The following is a 24,629-nucleotide window of genomic DNA, read 5'->3' as shown; positions in this document are numbered from 1 at the left end:
AAGGCCACATCGCCTGTGCCTGCAGATCCACATCCCGAGCACGCGTCCCGCAAAGATCTGCGCACTCCGAAGGCCAGCCAGACTTCGAGACCGACGCTCTCCACGCCCACACATACCCGGTACAGTACCTACCCTCGCCAGTCAGGCCCTCCAAAATCCGGGTCAATATAGGGATCGGGGGGGTGCCCTGCCAAATGGAGGTGGACTCTGGGTCAGCGTCATCTATTATAGCGGCAGAGACATTTTTTAAAATCCCCACCAGGCTGAGGCCTCGTCTCAGGGACCCGGGGTTTACTTTAGTGGACTTCCAGAAGAATAAGGTGCCTTTCTTGGGAGTGGGCCCGGTCCCAGTCCAATACAAGGGGTTCAAGAGCCAGCTACAAGTGCTAGTGGTCAAGAACCACCTTACAAACCTTTTGGGTCTCGACTGGTTCAAGCCCCTGGGAATAGAGATCAGGGGGGTCAATAAGACTGTCGGAGTGGACTTTAACAAGGTTTGCGAAGAGTTCCCGGCCGTTTTCGATGGCACCTTGGGCTGCTACACGGGTCCCCCGGTTACACTACACCTCGACCCCACAGTGCGGCCTATTAGGCTTAAAGCGTGGCGAGTTCCATTCGCGGTCAAGCCTAAAATTGAGGAGGAACTGGATAAACTGATTGCACAGGGAATACTAGAGCCTGTCACCCACACAACCTGGGAAACTCCCATTGTGACTCCAGTCAAGCCCAGTGGGGAAGTGCGGATTTGTGCAGACTATAAGTGCACCCTCAACAAGGCTCTTCAGGCCCACGCATACCCTGTGCCCATCGTCAGCCACGTTTTAGCCACCCTAGCCGGCGCAAAAATTTTTGGCAAGTTGGACTTGGCCCAAGCTTACCAACAGCTGCCGGTGGATGAGGCCACGGCCAACGCCAAAACAATTGTGACCCACCGGGGGGCCTTTAGAGTAAAGCGGTTGCAGTTTGGCGTGAGTGTGGCTCCGGGGTTGTTCCAGGAACTAATGGACTCTCTTTTAAAAGGACTTCCCGGAGTCACTCCATTCTTCGATGATGTGCTGATCGCTGCAGCCTCGCCTGAAGAATTCGCCGCCCGCCTTAGAGGAGTCCTACAACGTTTTGAAACAGCCGGCCTCAAGGTCAAATGGGAGAAGTGCCTCCTGGGCGTGGATCGGGTGGAATTCCTGGGGTTCTCCATCGATGCCCAGGGGGTCCACCCCTCCGACGCCAAGCTGCGTGCCATCAGAGATGCTCCAGCGCCCACCAACAAGCAAGAACTCCAGGCCTTCCTCGGCCTCCTAAACTTTTATCATGCTTTTCTCCCCCACAAGGCAGCGGTGGCCGAACCCCTGCACCGGCTTCTAGACAAGAACCGACCCTGGGCGTGGGGCCGCCAGCACGCTAAAGCCTTCCAGGATATCAAGGGCCTCCTGATGTCCAACTCCGTCCTTGCCCATTTCGACGAGACCCTGCCCTTGGTCCTTGCATGCGACGCATCCCCTTATGGCGTGGGGGCAGTTCTGGGCCACCGACTCCCTGATGGGACCGAAGTCCCTATCGTGTACTACTCGTGGACCCTCTCGTCGGCGGAGCGGAACTACGCCCAAATCGACAAAGAAGGGCTGGCAGTTGTGGCCGGCGTCAAAAAATTTCATGATTACATCTACGGCCGGCCCTTTACCCTCTATACGGACCACAAACCCCTCTTGGGCCTCTTTGCATCAGACCGGCAGACCCCTCAGGTGTTGTCCCCACAGGTCCTCCGTTGGTCCATTTTTCTAGCCGGCTACACTTACACCCTAGTGCATCGCCCGGGCAAGGCAATGGGCCATGCTGACGCCCTGAGCTGCTTGCCCTTGCCTGATGTGGATCCCGATCCAGCCCCGGCTCATCAGATCCTACTGATGGACATGCTTCCGGACAGGCCATTGCTCGCCCGCGACGTTGCTGCCCGCTCCGCTCGTGATTCAGTCCTCTTCCGTGTCTTGGACTGGGTGGGGAGGGGGTGGCCCAAGGGCTTGACTGGGCCAGAATTTACTTCGTTTGCTGCCCGGAAAGACAAACTATCCACCCACAAAGGCTGCCTACTATGGGGCAACAGAGTCGTCATCCCCAAACCCTTGCAAGACCAAGTGCTTAGAGCCCTGCACGAGGCACACCCGGGCATAGTCCACATGAAGGCTCTCGCACGGAGCTATGTCTGGTGGCCCGGCCTCGATGCAGAAATTGAGGCTTGGGTTAAAAGGTGCCCGACATGCCAGATGTCAAGGCCTGACCCCCCACGTGGCCCAGTGCAACCATGGGAATCCACCAAAACCCCCTGGTCAAGACTGCATATGGACTTTGCTGGCCCCTTCCATGGGCGGACTCTACTCATACTAGTGGATTCATACTCCAAGTGGTTGGAGGTGGTCCAGGTGCCCTCGCCATCGTCGCAGGCGACCATCAGGGCTCTGAGGGCCATCTTTGCAACCCACGGGTTGCCAGAGACCATCGTCACCAACAACGGCACAGCATTCACGTCCGCAGTGTTCCAGGACTTCTTAGCCAGGAACCTCATCAGGCACATTCGCTCTGCCCCATTTCATCCAGCCACCAACGGCCAGGCAGAGCGGATGGTGCGCACGGCAAAGGAGGCCTTGAACCGTCTGGGCCCCTCAGACTGGCCAAAAGACTTGGCGTGTTTCCTAATGGCCTACTGGACCACACCCACTGCCTCCACATGTTGCAGTCCAGCTGAACTCCTCACAGGCCGCCGCATCACCACCCTGCTGGATAAGCTGCACCCTGACCGAGCCCCAGACAGGCGACCGGCGCCGGAACACCTTAAAGCCCCCAGAGGGTTCTACCCAGGTGAGACAGTGTGGGCACGGAACTATGCCACCACTGGCCCCGCCTGGCTCCCTGGAAAGGTGGACCACGTCACCGGACCGGTCTCCTATGCAGTGACCTTGGAGGGTGGACATCTCCTGAGGCGACACATCGACCAACTCCGTGGTCGCCTGCCTGCCGGGGAGCCAAGGTCAGAGGCTCCAGATCCGGACAACGTAAGTCCCCATGAGCCTGACACAGAACAGGGTTCCGTGGAGCCCGCTTTGGCCCAGCAGGAGGAGACCCCCCCCCCCCCGACTGCGCAGCTGAACCCAGGTCTCCCGGGGCCGCCGTCCCAGATGTCTCCAGCTCTGCAGCCGCGGAACCACCAACCGAGTCGGAACGCCCAGTCCCCTCGGAGCTCCGACGCTCGGCACGAGACCGCCGCCCTCCGGCATATCTCCAGGACTATGTCACCTGATAGCTGGAACTATGGGGGGAGGGGTGTTGTGTCCTAGGTTCAAATGGAGAACTGTTACTTTTGGAGGGAACTGTTACTTTTGGAGGGAAGCTGAACAAGCCAAGCTTGTACTCCACACCAGGGTTCCAGAGAAGGCCTAAGCGTGCCCAATCAGAGGAAAGATTGAAACATAAGTAGCCAATCAACATCTAGGCTCATACTGTACCCTGATAGGCCCTTAGGCCTCTGTAAATAGCCAATCCATGTACATAGTTAAGGTCCAATCAGAAGGGGGCAAGAATTGTATAAAGGAGCGGGAGGTTTGAATAGAGCTCAGTCTGTGTTGTGTTCCTGAAGTAAAGCTTGCTGAAATCACTCTCCGACTCTGGTCTCTTACTGCGCCAACCCCAGTACTTTACAGTCGCAAATACAGTAGAAGACAGAAACGGGATACAGGGTGATCTTGACAGGCTGGAAAACTATAATATAATAATAATAAAATTTTATTTATATCCCGCCCTCCCCGCCGAAGCAGGCTCAGGGCGGCTAACAACATTCATAAACACACAATACAATAAATATACAAACTTTAAAATTAACATTATTTAAAAACCAGTCAATACATGATAACTTAATTTAATCTGACAGTATTAATGATGTTCTTGGCGATATTTCTGTCAGTTTACATAATACGAGGGTCCTTAAACAGAACCATTTTTGGCGGTTCCCTTTATTGAACAGTCATGAATCAGCAGCCCGTGAACGCCAGCTTAAAGAGGGTGGTCTTGCAGGCCCTGCGGAACAGGTCAAGGCTCCGCAGGGCCCGCACCTCCTCCGGGAGCTGATTCCATAGGCATGGAGCCGCGATGGAAAAGGCCCGTGCACGGGTGTTCTGGAGTTTAACCTCTTTTGGCCCAGGGATGGTCAGTTTCTCTTCACGACAACACTCCTGTGAAGCAAGTTAGGCTGAGAGAGAGTAACTAGATCAAGCTCACTCTGGGCTAAAACCAATAAAATGAATTTTAACAGGCATAAATGTAAAGTTCTGCATTTAGGTAGGAAAAATCCAATGCATGGTTATAGGATGGGGGAGACTTGTCTTAGCAGTAGCATGTGCGAAAAGGGTCTAGGGGTCTTGGTGGACCATAAACTGAACATGAGTCAACAGTGTGGCTAAAAAGGCCAATGCAATTTTGGGCTGTATCAACAGAAGTATAGTGTCCAGATCACGTGAAGTGATGGTATTGCTTTACTCTGCTCTGGTAAGACCTCACCTGGAGTATTGTGTTCAGTTTTGGGCACCACATTTTAATAAGGATATAGAAAGCTAGAATGGAGGAGGGCAACAAAGATGGTGAGGGGTCTGGAGACCAAGTCCTATGAAGAAAGATTGAAGGAGCTGGGCATGTTTAGCCTGGAGAGGAGGCAGCTGAGAGGTGATATGATCACCATCTTCAAGTACTTGAAGGACTGTCAAATAGAGGATGGTGTGAAATTGTTTTCTGTGGCCTCAGAAGGTAGGACCAGAACCAATGGGTTGAAATTAAATCAAAAGTTTCCAGCTCAAAATTAGGAAGAACTTCCTGACTGTTAGAACGGTTCCTCAGTGGATCAGGCTTCCTCAGGAGGTGGTGGGCTCTCCTTTCTTGGAGGTTTTTAAACAGAGGCTAGATGGCCATGACAGCAATGAGGATCCTGTGAATTTAGGGGGTGGTATTTGTGAATCTCCTGCATTGTGCAGGGAGTTGGACTAGATGATCCTGGAGGTCCCTTCCAACTCTATGATTCTATGACATAAATGGAACTTTGTGGGACTTGGTCATGCTGTCATAAAATGTAATGCTAGGTAGCAGAGATATAAACTTTATAAAGGATACAGACAAATACACTTAAAGATATTATTTTTCACTTAAAATACAAACATGCTGAAAACTCTTGCAATGTTTTTAAAATGGAAAGGTGGGAGAATAGCGGGGTTTGGCAATGCAATTTTTAAAATAAAAAATCAAAGAAAAGCACAAGGTTCACAGCAGAAACTATAAATATAAAATGCTCTGAGCCTAAGAAAGCATGAAATGGCTGGGCATTGCAAGCTTCTCCCTCCCCTCTGCCAAGTCTACTCAGATTGGCAATGGCTGTCCTGCATAATATCCCCTTTGGCTGTGGATTCCCAGGTTAGAGTACTCACTAGGCACCAGTTCTCAGGTCCATTCAGCAGAGACAAGCTGGCTCAAAGCATCAACTCTTTATTTGCAAGAAGACATCTCCAGCAAGCAGCAGCTTCAACTGGCCATGCAAATACTGGAAAGTGAAATGAGCTCCACTTCATTGAAATATATTGCAGCACAGACAAAGTTGCAAGGAAAAAACGGAATGAATTTTCTATTAAAATCTCTGGGCCCAGACAGACTACTCCCAGAGTAGTTTATCTAGGTGCAGAAACCTTAATGGATAATCCATTCTGCATTTTCTTTGCAGTTTTGCAAGCCTAGAAGAGCTTCCTACTGAAGCCAGCAAAGACATGGTAGAAGGAGCTGAGAACTTTGGCAGCTTTGGAGCCTCAAAGGGTGAGGACAGGAGGGAGAGGAGGGAGAAGAAAAGAGTCACAGGCCTGCTTAAAGCCCTGGGTGGGATGAGTGCATCCCACAGCCACACTTTTGAGACCCCTGTTCTATACCAATTTTTTCAGGGAGCCACAAAATAATTTGTTTTCATATTATATTCAGTTTTTGTTTTTCCATTAGTTTCAGTAGAATACATATTACAAGATACAAAACATACAAGTGCGATTAAATTCTCAGGGATTGTACCTTTCACCCAAAGGATCCTGGTTGCCAATTTAGAAAGATAGGAGAAACACCCCCATTGGTGCCCCCAGAAACAGGCTGTGTTATACAGAAAGCACAGAGGCATGCACTTGGTATGTTGGCACCCCAAATAAGTAAGAAGAGAGACATAAGAACATAAGAGAAGCCATGTTGGATCAGGCCAATGGCCCATTCAGTCCAACGCTCTGTGTCACACAGTGGCAAAAAATTTTATACATACACACACACACTGTGGCTAATAGCCACTGATGGACCTCTGCTCCATATTTTTATCTAAACCTCTCTTGAAGGTGGCTATGCTTGTGGCCGCCACCACCTCCTGTGGCAGTGAATTCCACATGTTAATCACCCTTTGGGTGAAGAAGTACTTCCTTTTATCCGTTTTAACCTGGCTGCTCAGCAATTTCATCGAATGCCCACGAGTTCTTGTATTGTGAGAAAGGGAGAAAAGTACTTCTTTCTCTACTTTCTCCATCCCATGCATTATCTTGTAAACCTCTATCATGTCACCCCGCAGTCGACGTTTCTCCAAGCTAAAGAGCCCCAAGCGTTTCAACCTTTCTTCATAGGGAAAGTGTTCCAGCCCTTTAATCATTCTAGTTGCCCTTTTCTGGACTTTCTCCAATGCTATAATATCCTTTTTGAGGTGCGGCGACCAGAACTGCACACAGTACTCCAAATGAGACCGCACCATCGATTTATACAGGGGCATTATGATACTGGCTGATTTGTTTTCAATTCCCTTCCTAATAATTCCCAGCATGGCGTTGGCCTTTTTTATCGCAAACGCACACTGTCTTGACATTTTCAGTGAGTTTCAGGTGTTTTGTTTGTGCCTCCAAGAAAATAAGTAGAGGCAACATTTGGGCCCCAGTAGTGATACAGAATAAGCCTTTGTGCCAGGGTGTACCCCATCTAACTGGGGCTGTTATTTCTGCTCTCCCAATCTTCTTCTTTGCTGCAGCCAGGAATTGAGCTTGTTCTCTCCCCCTCAAAGTTGGGTGCTTGGAAGCTGGTTTAAAGGTGACCACAAAATGGCTTCCTCTCTCACAGCACCCTCTTACTAGCCTGATGGGGCCACTCCTGCTGCCTTAGTACTAGGCACAATTTTCTCTCCATTGACTGTTGTTCAGACAGTGTGTGTGAGTGTTCGGTGGGAAGCAAATACTAGAAAATAGCGCTTGATGGAAATCACTTTATGTGTGCACTGGGCAATGTGGGCAATGTGGATAACACATGTGGATAACACATGCAGAAACAGACGAACTGTACCTCCAAAGAATGTGGATTACACATGCAATGTGGCAATGTGGATAACATATGCAGAAACAATGTGGATAACACATGCAGAAACAGACGAACTGTACCTCCAAAGAATCCTACAGGCCCATTTGAAAGATAGGGAAAAACCTATCTTATTTTTGCAGGCAATTAAAATTCTTTGAAGAGGTTTGTGTGCACACAAAAGCTCATACCTTGAATAAAACTTTGTTGGTCTTAAAAGTGCCACGGGACTCTAACTTTATTCTCAGTAAGAGTAATGCACATGAAAATCAGTAGTTGTTTGCACTGTGGATAATCACAGTAAAACACAAGACTGTAGCACACATACCTTTTGTATGTAGGGTTGTAAATAATAGAGTATTTTAGAATTGTACCTACATATGGATCTGGGCATGTGTTTATAATTGTACAAGTGAATTTTTAATAGAGAATATTTGTCACAGGTTGCACAATTCTCTGTGTTTTGATAGCCTCTATAAATAATGCTCTGTAACTACAGTAATTCCACATGCCAGCCCCTTAATTTCTGTGAGTTGCTTCTGATCATGTAAACCAAACACCTGGCATTGTGTCCCTAGACAAAAACAAGCGATGCTCTGACAGTCTTATTTTAAAGACTTTCAAGAAGAAAGATGCATCTACTTTTCTAGGCCTTTTATTCTGAGCTGTCCTTACCATTAAGAAGAGAAGATGCTTCTGTAAGTGTAGATTCTTGCTTCCCAGTCCTAGTAAGTAAGCAGAAGAAGAGAAGGAGCTGGTTTCTCTATCTCACTTTTCTCTTTCCTACAGAGTCTCAAAGGGGCTTAAAATTGCCTTTCCTTCCTCCCCCTACAACAGTCGGCTTGTAAGGTAGGTGAGGCTGAGAGAACAGAGACAGATCCAAAATCACCCAGGAGGCTTCAAGTGGGGACTGGGGAATCAAACCAAGCTCTCCAGATTAGAGTCTGCCATTCTTAACCACTGCGACATGCTGGGCTGAAAGTGTGAATATATGAACATGGATATGAAATGAGACAAGATATTAATCTCCCTGCACAGAAAATCCATCCTCAGCATCAGCATATGCTTGTTTAACAAGCTGCTTTAGCCTTTCTGAAGCTGTCCCTTGCGGCTTCCTATACTGCAGTTGAAGAATATTTTAATCTACTGTCACGAGCTAAGCTGTGCTCTCTCTTCAGTCTTTTCATTAAGTGAGAATGCCTCGTAGGTACTGTGCTGAGAGCGCCTAATTCTGATGACAATGCTTGTAAGGCAGGCACCTCCTGTCAAAGAAGCTCTTCCTATCGCTGTATCCATATGTATGAATTATTTTTTTTGAATGTGCATTTCCTTGATGCCATTCATATAAGCTAAGAACAGCTCATCAGACCAAAGGTCCATTTATTCCTCCAACAGTAACCAGCCAACGACTCTGAAGAAACCCATAAGCAGAGTAAGATGAGAGGCAGCCATCCCCGGTTGCTCGCTCCCAGCATCTGACTGTCAAAGATATATTGCTATTAGGCATGGGTACAAACCAGGAAAAGGTGGTTCATGTTGGTTCCTGGTTTGCTTGATTACCTGGACCAGTGGTTCATGTTAGAACATAAGAACATAAGAGAAGCCATGTTGGATCAGGCCAATGGCCCATCCAGTCCAACATTCTGTATCACACAGTGGCCAAAAATTTATATATACACACTGTGGCTAATATGTCGGTTCATGCTTTGTTTGGTTTCCCAAACTGATTCATGGTTTGTTTGGTTCATCTGGTTTGGGAGGTGCAAAACAACTCCCTCATAAATTACAGACGCCAAACTCACTAGGCTCTCTGCCACCCACCCTCCAAGTTTGGTGAAGATTGGATTTGAAATGCCCAAGTTATAGCTCCCCAAAATAGGTCCCCCAAGGGAAGCTCAGCTTCATCTCTCATAACAACTAACTCGTCTCTCTTCATGCTGCAAAGTGAAAGCAGCTGAGTCAGGGTGTCTGCTCCCATAGAGCAGAATGGAAGCTCCATGATTGCCTCCCAGAGCTGCCAATCAAGCTATGGACAACTGCTATTGGTGTTTCTAGGGCTCCCAGAAGTCACCCCCCAGGATCGCCTAGGAATTGATTGAATCAGCACCAGGCTGTCTGGAAAAACAAACCACAAAAATGAACCAAATAGGGGAAAAGGTGATTTGTTTTCCAGTTTGGGCGTAGCGTGACCAAATGAACTGGTTTGAAACAAACCATGAGCCAGCCCAGTTTGGGCTCAAACCACAATTCGTGCCCATCCCTAATTACTACAAAGCCGTTGAATTAAATCTAAATTAAACTTTCTGCTCATGCAAGGCACTTCTGCCAGCGGACAGAATTTTCCTGCCTCCCCTCTTCCAACGGCATCCCACTGATCTCTGTGAAATGCTGCTCCTTGGGGACAGGGGACCCTCAAGAAAAGCATGAAGGGCAAAGCTGCGATCTGCAACAGAAAAAGGGAACACATGGCGATTACCGCGACCCATCTATTAGTCGCGATCCAACACAACAGATGTATCCTGTCCTGCACAAAATTTGACTACCGTATTTTTCAGACCATAAGATGCACTCCCCCCCCCAAAAAAAAGTGTGGGGGGGAGTGTGTGCGTCTTATGGAGCGAAGGTACGTACCTTCCTGGGGGGGGCAATCCGCTGCCTCTGCCTCCGATCCGGCGCTTCCCCCGCGCCTCCCTGCCTGGCTCCATCTTCTTCAGGCAAGCGCTGGGATCGGTCCACGTGGCCCCACCGCAAACCCAGCGCTTTGTGAGCGCCAGCTGCGAAGGGGACAGCGTGCTTCCTCCTTGCCTGTGTGCCTGGCTCCACCTCTGATGCTTAAAGCAAGCGCTGGGATCGCTCCCTCCGCCCTCCGATCCCAGCGCTTTCTTTAAGCATCACAGCTGAAGCCAGGCACACAGGCAAGGAGGAAGCACGCTGCCCTCTCCACAGCCGGCGCTCGCGAAGCGCTGGGTTTGCAGAGGGGGCGGGTGCTTCCTCCTTGCCTGTGTGCCTGGCTTCAGCTGTGATGCTTAAAGAAAGTGCTGGGATCGGAGGGCAGAGGGAGCAATCCCAGCGCTTGCTTTAAGCATCAGAGGTGGAGCCAGGCACACAGGCAAGAAGGAAGCACGCTGCCCCCTTCGCAGCCGGCGCTCGTGAAGCGCTGGGTTTGCGGTGGGGCCACGTGGACCGATCCCAGCGCTTGCTGGAAGAAGATGGAGCCAGGCAGGGAGGCGCGGGGGAAGCGCCGGATCGGAGGCAGAGGCAGCAGATCGCCCCCCAGGAGGAAGGTGCATCCTATCGTCCGGAGCGCCTTATGGTGCGAAAAATACGGTAATTTATTTTAAAAGCCATCAAAGTCAGAAGTGATGACCACTTCTTCTGTTAACAAATGCCATATGTTAATAGTGTTTTGTATAATTTGGTACTTTCTCTTTATCCTCCCTGAATGTACTGCCATTCAATTTCATTGAATGATGCCCATATTCTACTATTATAGAAAATGTATAGAAACCAAAGGCATAGAGGAGCGCAGAATCGATGGCAGAATGAGCTCACCGGGAAACAACTTCAGGGCTAATTCTGTGGGTGGTAGAAGGATGCTGAAATGGAAGTTTAGTGTATATAGGATATGGTTCATGAAAAGCAGTCACGTGACTGTCTTTCTGATAGCCTAAATTCTTATTTTTAATGTGAGGAGAAATATCGTGGCAACTCAGACCTTTTACTGTCTCTGTAACTGGCACTCACAAATGTGTGATGATAGGTACCTTAACTTGATCCGTACTGATGTTCCTGTGAAGTGATCACATGAAGATTCAGCTCATGGTCTGATCACAGCTCAACTAAATACTTAGTATGCCTCCCTTTTGAAAACTTTGCTGTGATCTGCTATCGTGGTCATATGGTAAAAGAGAAGTTCAGTTCCAACATAACATGAAGCCATGGCATATCTTACTTACAGTTCATTTATGAAATCACCAGTGCCTTGTATGATGACCCAATTCCCTTTCTCTCCCTCAGAGGCAAGATCTTCCTTCCATTATTCTTTCCCTTTACTGACTGAGCCACCCTAGCAATGTGTTTTCTTCTTTGCTAAAGAACTCTAGCTGTCCCACCCTGTCACAGTATGATATTTTGGCTGTTGGCTCGGCCCAAGAACCTGAGGGAAGGGTCAGGAGTCCACTTTAATGTAAACAATTTAATAGCACTTGAGGCATTTTGAAATTCAAAAATAACAAAATATTTTATTTAACATAGAGGGGAAAAGTTAGGTGAAATCAGGAATTTCTGAGGTAAAACCAGTACATGCACAGACTTTAGTTCTTATGTTTCAGGCTAATGAGAGTTTCTTAAGCTTTTAACAGTGACTTTTAAATCTTTATGTCAAAAAGCTTTTGTTGCAGTGTTTTCCCCAAACACTCCCAATACATTTTCTTTGAGTCTGCTTTGACTCTATTGGTTTCCAGAAGGCTGGTACACTCTTTCCAGTACCCAAAACCCTTCTCTCTTGAAACACCAGTACTCGTCATGAGTCTTTATCTGACTCTTAAGGTTTTTACAAGCAGTTTCTAACCAGACCAGGGCTCACTGCACTCTTCAGAGCTATTTCCCAGTCTTTCTGGGTAAGGAATTTTCTTCTCTCATTAGAACATAGCAACCTCTCACTAGAAGAATGTAACAATCTAAATTCTAAGCTCATTTAAAGTTAGTGAACTCTCAGGAGGCAGCAGAAAATGTCAAGAGAAAAAATGCGTCAACTCAAGCCTGACCATTTAGCATTGCAGCTTGCTGTCAAATGATCCATGGGTATTTAAAATCAAAACCATTTAAAATCAAAGAACCAGCAAACTCAGCTACCAATTTTGTTAGAGGTTTCTGCTTGGAATTCAATTCTGTATCCCAAACCGCTCGATGAATTGTTGGATCGAAATGAGATTGAGAGCCATTTAGTAGAAAAACAAAATCATAACCTTATTTTTGCAGGGGGGTGGGGAACTGAGATAGAAAATAAGAAAGTACTAATACTACATCTTTACTATGGAAGACACATGGCTAAGAAGTGAGAAATTCCTCTTTCTTCTTGACCTCTGCCTCCCTAGAAAAAGAAGTTACCTAAGTGACCAATTAACACAAACAAACAAGCAGTCTTTTCCCGGGCTTTCTCTTGACTGGCAGGGAGCCAAGATCCTCTTCCTAGGTCAGGCAGACAATAAAGAAATAGGTAAACAGTGTTAACCCTATAATGACTGGAACGTAGATCATTGCAAAAGACATGCAGAACAGATACATAATTCCAACAAAATCTACCCCCTTCCTTGGCCTGATTGGGAGTCTTTGCCTACTTCCCAAACTTCCTTGCCAACTTCCCTCCAGTTCTCTATGCTAAACTGCCCTCAGTCAAGGCTGAAATACGAAATTGTCAGTACTCAACTCTTCTCAGCTAGGGCTGAAATCAGACTGAATTCTCCTCAGCATCCAATTCAGAAGTCTTTCTCTGTTCAGCTGATGCTAACCAATCAGATCTCTTGGAACAGCCTGTAACTCAAGATTCTCTGGCTCTGTGAAGAATTAAGCCTTCACAGTCCTTTATCTGTTCATACAGCACATCTAAACTTTTAAAAGTGCATTCCATCACACCTTGATAAATACCAGTTTCATTGATTTGGTCTTATCCCTGGCTTCCCTGTAGACTTGGCTGGTATTCCATTCAAACCTGAGATTTTAATCTGCCATGGAAGTCTACTGGGTAGCCTTGTTCTAGTTGCTGTCTCTCAAGACCAAACTACATAATGCATTTATGAGTCAAGTCACAGCCACTGTGATAAAATGGCATTTTTAAAGGCTGTAGAGGCCCAGTTGAGCTTTTGACTGCAGTATGGGAAAGGTGGGATTCCACCCCACCCCCCCATGTTATCTGCCTCATTTTGGAGCACATTTCTTCCAGTGCTGTTTCAGCACAGGGAAATGGTATGGGGGTAGTCAGAAGCCTGTACGCCTCCATGCTGAAATCCCAAGACAAATCAGGCCCCCACAGACTATGCTCCACACAGTTGCCATGTGACTGTGAGGAAAATGAGCAGACTCAACTCATTAATCTAACATGCCTCACAAGTGTTGCTGTAAGGTTAAAAGTGTGTGAGGGGAAAATAGGCTTCCCAACCCTCCCACCATGGTGGGGGACCCCAGGATTTCCAGCCTCTTCCCCCGCTCCCCAAAACAACGGAAGCGGGGGGGAAACGGCGCCAAGGAGCGGGTGACGCCGCTGCGCAGCTGCCGCCTCTTCTCGGTAGCTGCTCTTCCGAGATGGGCTCAGCCTGAGCCAATCTCGGAGGAGCAGCTACGGAGAAGAGGCGGCAGCGCAGCGGCGTCGCCTGCTCCGCTCCCCCTCTGAGGTAAAATCAGAGAAGGGGAGGCTGGAGGCAGACCAGGAGCATGGCGAGCCGCAGATCTGGGTCCTTCTAGGACCCCGAGCAGCAACGCTGGATGAGCGAGAGCAGGCCGGACTTGCGCCCTGCCCCTCCACTCCCTGCAGGGGCGAAGGCGGCCTGCGTGGGCAAGGGGGGCGTGCTTCGCTTCTCCACCCGGCCCCTCTTCTGGGCCTATGGCTGCGCGGGTGGCAACGGGTGTGCTGGGCCGGCCTCGGAGGAGAAGGAGGCGGCGGCGGCGCTGAGCTGAGCCGTGGCGGGAGGAGGAGGCGGCATGGCTGCGGCGGAGGCTCCGCGGGTGCTGGTCTACGGCGGTAGGGGCGCGCTGGGCTCCCGCTGCGTGCAGGCCTTCCAAGCCAAGGACTGGGTAAGGCCGGGGGCGATGCAGAAGGCTGGCGGAAGGCGGGAGGGGAGCTGTGCTGGTAGCCGGAGGGAGAGGCCCTCCTCGCCTTCCCTGCTGGCCGGTAGGGTTGCCAATCCCCAGGTGGGGGCAGGGGATCCTCGGGTTTGGAGGCCCTCCCCCCACTTCAGGGTCATCAGAAAGCGGGGGGAGGGGAGGGAAATGTCTGCTGGGAACTCCATTATTCCCTAGGGAGATTTATTCCCATAGAAAATCATGGAGAATTGATCCGCGGGTAACTGGGGCTTTGGGGGGGCTGTTTTTTGGGGTAGAGGCACCAAATTTTCAATATAGCATCTAGTGCCTCTCCCCAAAATACCCCCCAAGTTTCAAAAAGATTGGACCAGGGAGTCCAATTCCATGAGCCTCAAAAGAAGGTGCCCCTATCCTTCAGTATTTCCTATGGAAGGAAAGAATTGAAAAGGTGTGCTGTCCCTTTAAATGTGATGGCCAGAACTCCCTTTGGAGTTCAATTATGCTTGTCACAGCCTTGATCTTGGCTCCACCCCTAATGTCTCCTGGCTCCACCCCCAAAGTCTCCTGGCTCCACCCCCAAAGTCTCCTGGCTCCACCCCCAAAGTCCCCAGATATTTCTTGAATTGGACTTGGCAACCCTAGGGGAGAATGATGTTATAAACCATGTTGGGTTCCTACTGGGGAGAAAAGTGACATATACATTTCTAAATAAAGAATATTATGGTACTGAATTTGGTCAAGTGCTGGTAAAGCTTCCCCCTCCTCTGTTATACATCCTAATATCATTTTATACATCCTAATATCATTTCCATGATTTAGAAGAGTATGGTTCTCATCACATTCATAGAACTCATTTATATCCTTTCTGATGGCCATAAGTCTGTTATCAGAAATCACACCATTCAAAAAGCATTGGGGGAACATTTTAACCTTCCAGGAAATTCAGTTGCTGACCTAAAGTAGCAGTTATCTTACAAAGGAATTTCAAAGGGAGATTAGAAAGAGAGACTGCTGAATTGGAACTGAGAATGAAGCGCAAGGCAATACATCCACCTGGATTGAATTGAGACCTAGGTTTCCTGTTTCATTACTGATGCTGATTTCTCTGTCTCTCTGCATATCACTAGGGTTCCCATTCCCCCGCCCCCGGTGGGTTTCCCCCCGATTTTGGGCCTCTGACCTGCTGGTACAGAGAGGGCCAGTGGGGGAGTCCCACCCCTGAAGAGCTCCACCATTACCCAAAATGCCCAGCACAATGACATCACCCAGAAGTGACATCATTGCACTGGGTACGTCATGCAGGGGATGCTCTAACATCTGGATAAAAACCTCTATGGTGCCATAGAGTTCTTACCCAAGTGCTAGAGTGTCCCCTGTGTGACATGTCCAGCACGATGATGTCACTTCTGGAAAAAAAGCTCCCTGATGGCAGATGGCAGCCAGGTAAGACCTGGCAATCCTACATATCACACCTAAGCCAATCACACCTTCTGTTGTCATTTGCCTGTTAATGTCATTTGGCATCTGAAATCACCCCCCTTCCCAGTATATAGGACAGATGGACTCACATTCTAGCTGTATCTGAAGAAGTGAGCAGCGGCTCATGAAAGCTCATATGCTATCACAAATTTTGTTAGCCTTTAAGGTGCTATTGGAGTCTTTCACTTTTCTACTGCTACAGCCAGACCAACACAGCTCCCCATCTTGATCTTTCTGAAGCAGATTTATTTATCGTACAACAACTAGTTTGCATGTCAGGGGCTTAATAAAAGGGAATCTGTTTGTTATTTAAAATATACTGGCCAAGTTTTAACTTGGTTAATACTGAAACAATTCCAGCCTATGCAAAGGTAAATGAAAAATTATTCAATAGAAAACATTAGGGGAGGGGGCCATAAAATGGAAAAGGGGATTTTAGAATAGGATAAAATTTCTAAATAACTTTATTCTTAGCATATCCAAAACATATATCACTCCATTTGCCATTTTCACTATGTTATTTCAGCAAGCAAAATTAAACACAGCATATTTACATAACTGCACTTTCTCATATTAATTCAGTTCACCTTTTCTCATTTAGGATCCTGAACTCTGATCAGGCAAAAAAGAAACCATAGCATATCCCCCAAAATCACCTTCTTCACAAGTCCCATTTGGAGAGCTGACAAAGAGCACCTCATCACATCTTATGGGAAACATGCTTGAAATTAGGGTTGCCATCTTCAGACTGAAAGGTGCCTAGAACTTGGGGGGATGTCCACCTGGAATTTGACAGCTGCTTTCACTAATGTCTACAACTTTGGAAGAAATACTGACAAAAGAGGTAAATATTTGTATCCTCATCCATTCTAGATGGACTAATAGTCATCAGCAGACTCCCCATATAGCTTGTGGCAGTCAGGCACAAAGCAACCCACTTCTGAACCAGCCCTTTTTTCTTGTGTTTTTAACAACGGGATCGGCAGTAGTTGTTAGACAATAATGTAACAGTCCTGCCGATCAGATCAAAGATCCCTCTCACCCAGCATCCTTTCTCAGCACACTGGCCAATCAGACACCCCCAAGAAACAGATAAGGACCAGAAAGCAATAGTCCTCGCCTGTTATCTCCTACTGCCCCATTAACAGAGATATTTTTTTATTTCTATGCAGCAAAAAGCTTCACCTGATAATTTGTGCGCATCAACAGGTGCTGAGTGAAACACTGGCAGCCTAGTCAGGTGGATGGAATTGCTACATCTTATGCCCTCCCAGCCTCTTTCTGAAACCACACATCTTCACCAAATGCCAAAGATTTGTGTTCTCCTCCATTTGATTTCACGATCCTCTGTAGGCAGGCAAGCCTGGTTCCATCACCCTTCCGCCCAATGACAGAATCCATAGCCAGTAGGCTGTGTGCCTCTTTTCTTAACTCTTTAGTTGTGCTATTGTACACATTCTAATTTTAACACTCTGTTTCTTGTAATTAAGGATATTTTGGCAGGTATAGCTTTCCAAGCCTCTGCAGCAACTGTGATGTGACAAGCCATATCAGCTCGTCTGCCCTCTTCTGCTCAGCTATTAAAGGGACAGGAGCCATTACACTGAAATGTTGGCTGTCCCTGCTGTATAAAGGGCACTGGGGTTTTTTTATATGTACAGTAAGTAGGAGGGTTGCCACTTATTTTACGAACAGAGGCTCTGCAGGTGTTTGTTAAATAACAAGCAGAAAGTGCATTGTTCCATCATGAGATTTACAAGCCACAAAAAGCAGCAGAAATTGAGTGTTCAAATATATGAACATATGAAGCTGCCTTATACTGAATCAGACCCTCGGTCCATCAAAGTCAGTATTGTCTTCTCAGACTGGCAGCGGCTCTCCAGGGTCTCAAGCTGAGGTTTTTCACACCTAGTTGCCTGGACCCTTTTTTGGAGATGCCAGGGATTGAACCTGGGACCTTCTGCTTCCCAAGCAGAAGCTCTACCACTGAGCCACCGTCCCTCCCCTAATATGAACATATGAAGCTGCCTTATACTGAATCAGACCCTCAGTCCATCGAAGTCAGTATTGTCTTCTCAGACTGGCAGCGGCTCTCCAGGGTCTCAAGCTGAGGTTTTTCACACCTGTTTGCCTGGACCCTTTTTTGGAGATGCCAGGGATTGAACCTGGGACCTTCTGCTTCCCAAGCAGATGCTCTACCACTGAGCCACCGTCCCTCCCCTGACCAGCAGTGGCTCTCCAGGGTCTCAAGCTGAGGTTTTTCACACCTATTTGTCTGGACCCTTTTGAGTTGGAGATGCCGGGGATTGAACCTGGGACCTTCTGCTTCCCAAGCAGATGCTCTACCACTGAGCCACCATCCTTCCTCCCCAAATGTTCATTATAAGATTCATCAAATCCTACCAAGACACTTAATTAGAGGCCTGTTGCCCATGCAATCCAGTGAGTGACTCAAGAAGCTATTGATGCTGTCTCTAGAGCCCTAATGTCTCTTCTTGCCGTATCCTGGAGGACAACATTATTTTTCTGTATGGTCACCCTATGTTCTTCAAATAATGGACATTGTAAGGGATATTGATTTGCCAGTGATTCACATTGCCATCGGCACAACTAATGAAGTCATCTTTCCTAATCTTCGTTTGTTTTATTCTGCACCTGATTTGTTAATCCCAGCACAGAGGCAATATTGTTGTCGAGTATCTTAAATACCTGCTTCATTCAGCAAAAGCTTGAAAGCTATCACTGCCCATTTTTTCATGTCATGTATACACTTTTGCCTGTTCGAAGGATAATTGGTATAACAGTTGCAAGGTAGCTTCATCATGACTCATGGTTGGCTTTCTGTGATAACTGCATTACTTGAGTTTGCAAACTATCTTGCATTCTTAGCAATAACCTCCACCCGTCTACTGTGTATGTGCAGAAGCAATGATCTAGCATTTATACACTATAGACCTCTATTGACACTTCGCTCTGCCTAGTGGTAAGGCTGACCTTGATCATTCTGCATACCCACCATCCATTGCAATATCTTAAGGAATTCTGTTCATGGTCTTGTAATGGTGAGATAATAAGGCCCTTGGGGAATGGCAGCTAGTGAACAGCAACCGTCACAGGCATGGAGTGAGGAGAAAAGTCCTCTAGAAACTGAGTCTGCTGGGTGGATTCTTGTGCAAGCTTCAGGCATACACTGGCTTCTGTTGTGCTGTTGTTATCGTTGTTGATTCTAAACTGCTCCTTGGCTGGACGGATGGCCACCATGAACTGACGCTTGAAAGTCTCGCTCAGAGCAATGTAGAGGAAAGGATTGAGACAACTGTTGGCATAACCCAAACTAATGGCAAAGTTGTAGGCATAGAAGAAGGCAACAGAAGGGTTGTCTATTCCAAGATGCACCAGCTGAAGGATATAGAAGGGTGCCCAGCAAATGAAAAAGGCAGAGCAGATGGCAACAGCCATTCGAGTGACCTTCTTGGTACGTACCCGGAGACTCCTTTGGGGTAAGGGCACTACAGTGGTAGCCATATGCTGGAGAATCTTAAAGTAGACCACGCAGATTATGAACAGCGGAATGGCAAAAGCTAACATGAACTGGTAAAGGGTGAACCAATAGATATCGGTCTCAGGGTTAGGCAGCAGAAGAGCACAGCGGACCGTCCCATCCCCAAGAGGCATCAGCCCTGCATACATCCATACAGGGATGATGGTCAGGAAGGAAAGGAGCCATACCAGGCCAATAACCAAGGCTGCCACGCATGGAGTACGGACATAAGTGGACTTCAAGGGATAGACAGTTGCCAAGTAACGATCTAGGGTCATTACTGTCAGGATATTGGTGCTGGTGATCTGGCTATTGGTGTCCAGAGCAGTGATGATGGTACACAACGGAGCTCCAAAATACCAGGCACCGTTGCCAAGGAGTTGGTGGATAAGAAACGGCATCCCCAGCAAGAACAGCAGGTCCACGATGGAGAGATTAAAAATGAAGATATCAGGCACTGTCTGCTTACATCTCAGCTTCTTCTTCTTGATGATGGTATAGATCACAATAAGATTTCCCACTGTACCAAAGAAGCAGATGATGCCGAACAGGCTGGGCATGATCACATTGGTATAAGGGGCTGGCCTTTCCACCACTACCGAGAAACAAGCAAAAGAGATAACAGTGAATGCCTTCATATTGCACTGAACTTACCTGTGCTTGGCTAGCATATATTTTCAGACAAGAAGGACCACTGGAGTCCCAAGTTGGAGGCCCAGTTTATACTTCATTTCATCACTACCATTGGAAAAAAAAATGCACCTGATTGGATTCCTCCATTCCCAGTTTTTAATGCAAGCATAAGAAATATCTAGATGACATTTGTGATGAGAGCCGGTATAGCTTAAGGCAGTGGTACTCACTCCACAGCTAGTAGAGAGCCATATTTGCAATTACCATCAACCAAAAGAGTCACATTTACTTCCATCCCTGGCATGAGGCCTGCAGTATACCTGATCCTTTAGTGGCAGCTGTTTCAAGGTAAGAACCACCTGTCAGCCACAAGCCACACCAGGCTTCACTGGGTCAGGTGCCATATTGGGGAACTGTGCTCAAAAGAGTCATATGGCTCCCAAGCCACTGAGAGAGAGTATCATTGGTAGAATGTGAAGTGGAGATCTGGCTTCAAATTTTGCTTTGGTCATGAATTTCACTGGGTGGTTTGGGCCAGTGATTCTCTCACACAGGGTTGTACATTGCTGATTTGTTGATCACATATATAGCCCTTTGGAGAAAGGGTAGGAAATAAATGTAACTTATGCAGATGCATTCTTAGGCAAGCACTTTACAAATACACCATGTAAGCTCAACTAAGGGAGAATGGTTGTTGGGGCGACCATGCCACAGAGGCAATGTGGGCCTAAGGAATGCAGAAACTTTATATGGCAGAACAGAGGTGAAAGATCCTTATAACTTTCTCCTAACCTAAACAATATTGTGGCCATCTAACATTTCATATGATAGTAGCACAAGGAGCCCTGTTGCCTCCATGTATCCTAGTCCTGATGTGACATTTCTATGTGGGTTCTGAAGGGTCCCTGTGAGAGTGAAAAGTGTTTTCAGCTCTCTTTCCTGCTGGGGCTTGCTCAATGCAAAGCAGGACAGGCTTGTTTTTCCATGTGCTCCCCGACGGTGAAAGAAAAACTGAAAAGCACTTAACAGAAATGCATGATTTCAGCCTAATAGCTTGATTATGGCCTAAGCCTTGGTGGACGATAGTCCACTTCATTAGATGCTCTGGTCTACAAAATCTTGTCATACCTTATCCATTAGTCTTTTAAGTGCCGCGAGGCTCTTTTTGTTGTTTTGTTCTAACAGATCAACACAGCTCCTCCTGGGGAATTCCTAGAAGAAAGTCGTCTTTTGCCTGCCATCCTTATTTGAAGAGGAAGTCAAGCTGGTTCCTAAAGAATTATATTCATACATCCTGCACAGAATACCCAGTGTTTTATCACCTACTGGCTTTAAAATGGAAGGGACCAGAAGAAGTCTGTCTAACCGATATACAGGAGGTTATTTTTAATAGCTGTTCCAAGGAATCCAGCTGTTTACACAATAAAATAAAACAGAATAATACATTTGTCTGTGGGCATTTTCCTCCCTTGCAAATTCCAGCTTATACATAAATGAAAACATTTGTTTACCAGCTTTTCTGGAGGGATTAATTACCTCCTTGATCTTAATGGGCACCTATTTGTTTGAACTAGTATCACATTTACTAATGCCATAGAAGTGCCTCAAGGCTCATTACAATGGTTTGATCAACTCTGTCATATAGCAAGCAAACTGAAAGAAGCCAGCAGAGTTCATGCCTACACAATCCAAAACCAAGCCATTCTTAACAATCTTCTCCCTCCCCCCCCCTCTTCTCAATGCCTGAAGGTAGGGGAGATTAACACACAGTCCCCTTGTTCTTGTCCTGGCCATATAGATTGCCTAGTCAGTGGATGCCTGCATGGAGTGTTTTTTAATCCCCTTCCTAGGTTTCTACGAACCCAACAGGCCATTAGAAACATTCTATCAAGGAGAGCCAGTTTGGTGTAGTGGTTAAGTGCGTGGACTCTTATCTGGGAGAACCGGGTTTGATTCCCCACTCCTCTTACACCTGCTGGAATGGCCTTGGGTCAGCCATAGCTCTAGCAGAGGTTGTCCTTGAAAGAGCAGCTGCTGTGAGAGCCCTCTCCAGCCCCACCCACCTCATAGGGTGTTTGTTGTGGGGGAGGAAGGTAAAGGAGATTGTGAGCTGCTCTGAGACTCTTCGGAGTGGAGGGCAGGATAGAAATCCAATATCTTCTTCTTCTTCATCTTCTTCTTGTAAACCTGAGTGACTCTATGCAATCCTTGGTGCCTGTTCCAAGCCTTGAAAAAGTAAACATAAAGGTTTTCTGGCACTGGCTTTTCTGTGAGATTCCTTCCCACCCAATGTATAACAAGTTTAACATAATTAATAATAGGACCCTGTATTTTTCTTGATCAGGTTTGAATTTTTACCTGATTGCTCTTTCATTGCCTCCCCGCTCCCCATTGCAGATGTTAACTAGCTTGGAATAGTTGGTGATTCACCTCTGTATTTTTCTGATTGAATTTGACATGATTGCATTTCCCTGTACTTACTGCATTTTATGGACCCCTTGACTTCACTGTTTGGTTTTTTAATGTCTTCTGTCTAAAATGTCAGCATAGCAAGAATCCACTCATTGCATGTGAGGAAGTAAAATTCAATTAATTAAAGCTTACGTCAAAAGAAAATTTTGTTCATCTTTAACCTCCTGCCTATTTTATCTTCTAAAGAATCTTAATTTATATACCAAAGAATTAACCACAACTACCTTTATCACCTGGGCTGTTAACAGCTTTAAGACAGAAATTCAACAGGTAAAGCTTCCTACAACCACTACCCCATCTCCATATTACGAAAACCATCCTGTTGATTTTCTGCTGGTCAAATGCAGCAACTTTGCCAAAGGAAGGCTGTCATCCCTCATTATTTGTCCTCCTCTATAGTCCAGGATAGCTGGTCCCAGCTTATCCTTCCTTATGTATATGTTGTTGTATGAAAAGAAGAGCACAAAAGAACTGTGATGGAAAGCCCCACTTGCTAATGTCCGGCAATAATGTCGCCATTAACAGCTCGGGAGTCAAAGACAGAGAATGTTCAAGACGGTTTACACCTGGATCAATATAAGCAATTGAAATTAGTACACTTCTGTTCAATGCACATGAAGTCTTCAGTCTGAACATGCTCTAATGTGAAGATTACTATCTGGGGAATGCTTCCAACTAGGGGATCTGCTTGGAAATGAATAATAGGATGCCGTTGTTTCTTTTCCAAGCTGTGTGTCTACAACTTGAACACATTGATGAAGCATTTCTCTTCCCTGCATCTCTATGTATGGAAAAGCTGCACAAAGAAGTTCTGTTTCCTGTGAGGCTTTTATGGGCACAGGAACCATCTGGACAGAAGATACATATCAGAGTAAGTATGCATTGAAAGGGTGTTACCACCTTTGGATCATTCTGACGTTGATTTTCAACAGTAAAGTGGGTCAAACCATGAAACAGCTGCTGCCAGGGGGACTGGAGAATGGTTAAGCCTTCCTGAGCTATGGCTCTTGTGCCAGGGATGGAAGTAAATGGCCTGTCCTCTCCACCAACTCCCCATTCTTCTCTGCAACCTTACCACTCTCATCATCCCGGCACTTGGGAAACTGCTGGGAAAAGAGCAAGTTGGCCACAGAGAGTAAAACCACCACAACCAACAACAACAGCAACAATACAGTGGAGCCCTTAAAAAGATGCTAGTGGTTTCACTCTTCATTCTCCACCACCCACTTCCTCTTTACCTTGGCAGTCTCCCTACCTCACCTGGCCTGCGATGCCTCATGCTGAAGAGACAGTGGAGCAGAGAGGGAAGCCCTCACTCTCCTGATACTAAGGGGCTGGCATACGTTCAAGAGTGTTGGGGAGAGAGAGTCCTACATTAGTAACTTAAAAGGTTATGGTTATGTATATAATAGTAATAGCTATAGCTCATAGAATATGTGTATTTGATGGAGTGGTGTGTGGAGCATATGTTAGTCGTGTGTCTCTTAGTGAGCTGAGGAGTGAGTACCGCTAATCTTGAGTAGGCTTTCTCAAGGCTTGTGTCAGAAAAAAGTATGTCTTGGTGTTTTCTGATATATCTGTTAGGCACAAATAAGTGTACATTAGGTTTTAATTTTCTTTACAGTTACGAATCTAAGGACACCTTTGAATTACTTCATACAGGTTAGTATCCATTAAGCACCACAATCGCCTTGTCGTAATCTTCCAGTGTAATGAATGAAAAGAAACAATGATGAGATGCTCAAATTCCAGGTGTAAAACTAGTGCATAAATCTTATCTCTTCACAAGTTCCTTTTCACACTTGCATTTTACTTCCTCTGTTTAGTTGCAATATGCAAAACCACTCTAAAGTAATCCCAGCTGGGAAAGGATAATTGTGTAAAGAAAAACAGGTTCTTATGTGCTTTACTGTTTCGGTAGAATTAGGAATTGTGTTATTGCAGTTTCCCTTGAACTTCTCCTGCTCACACATGTTTAATTTGGGCTAGAAAGATCTGGGTACATATCCTGTTCAACATTGTATTTTTTGTTCGTGTATTTGGATTCTTTATATTCTGCCTTTTAGCATAACTGCTCACACAGCAGATCCAGTATTAACATTGTATTTTTTGTTCGTGGATTTGGATTCTTTAGATTCTACCTTTCAGCATAACTGCTCACAAGGCAGATCCAGTATTAAACAACGTATTTTTTGTTCGTGCATTTGGATTCTTTATATTCTACCTTTCAGCATAACTGTTCACACGGCAGATCCAGTATTAAACATTGTATTTTTTGTTCGTGCATTTGGATTCTTTATATTCTACCTTTCAGCATAACTGCTCA

The 24,629-nt window shown here is 46.5% G+C and overlaps 1 protein-coding gene across 1 annotated transcript; it reads right to left on the bottom strand.

Moving 5' to 3' along the window:
- Window positions 1-18,208: 18,208 nt before the first annotated feature.
- On the bottom strand, window positions 18,209-19,790 carry LOC132581393 (melanin-concentrating hormone receptor 1-like). The gene has a single exon (XM_060252624.1). The coding sequence runs from the start codon at window positions 19,756-19,758 to the stop codon at window positions 18,751-18,753; it is 1,008 nt and encodes a 335-aa protein (XP_060108607.1). The 5' UTR covers window positions 19,759-19,790; the 3' UTR covers window positions 18,209-18,750.
- Between the last annotated feature and the right edge of the window lie 4,839 nt (window positions 19,791-24,629).

Source organism: Heteronotia binoei, chromosome 13 (assembly GCF_032191835.1).
Source record: "Heteronotia binoei isolate CCM8104 ecotype False Entrance Well chromosome 13, APGP_CSIRO_Hbin_v1, whole genome shotgun sequence".
Taxonomy (NCBI): domain Eukaryota; kingdom Metazoa; phylum Chordata; class Lepidosauria; order Squamata; family Gekkonidae; genus Heteronotia; species Heteronotia binoei.
Note: the sequence above shows the minus strand (reverse complement) of the source record. Positions and strands in the feature narration are given on the sequence as shown.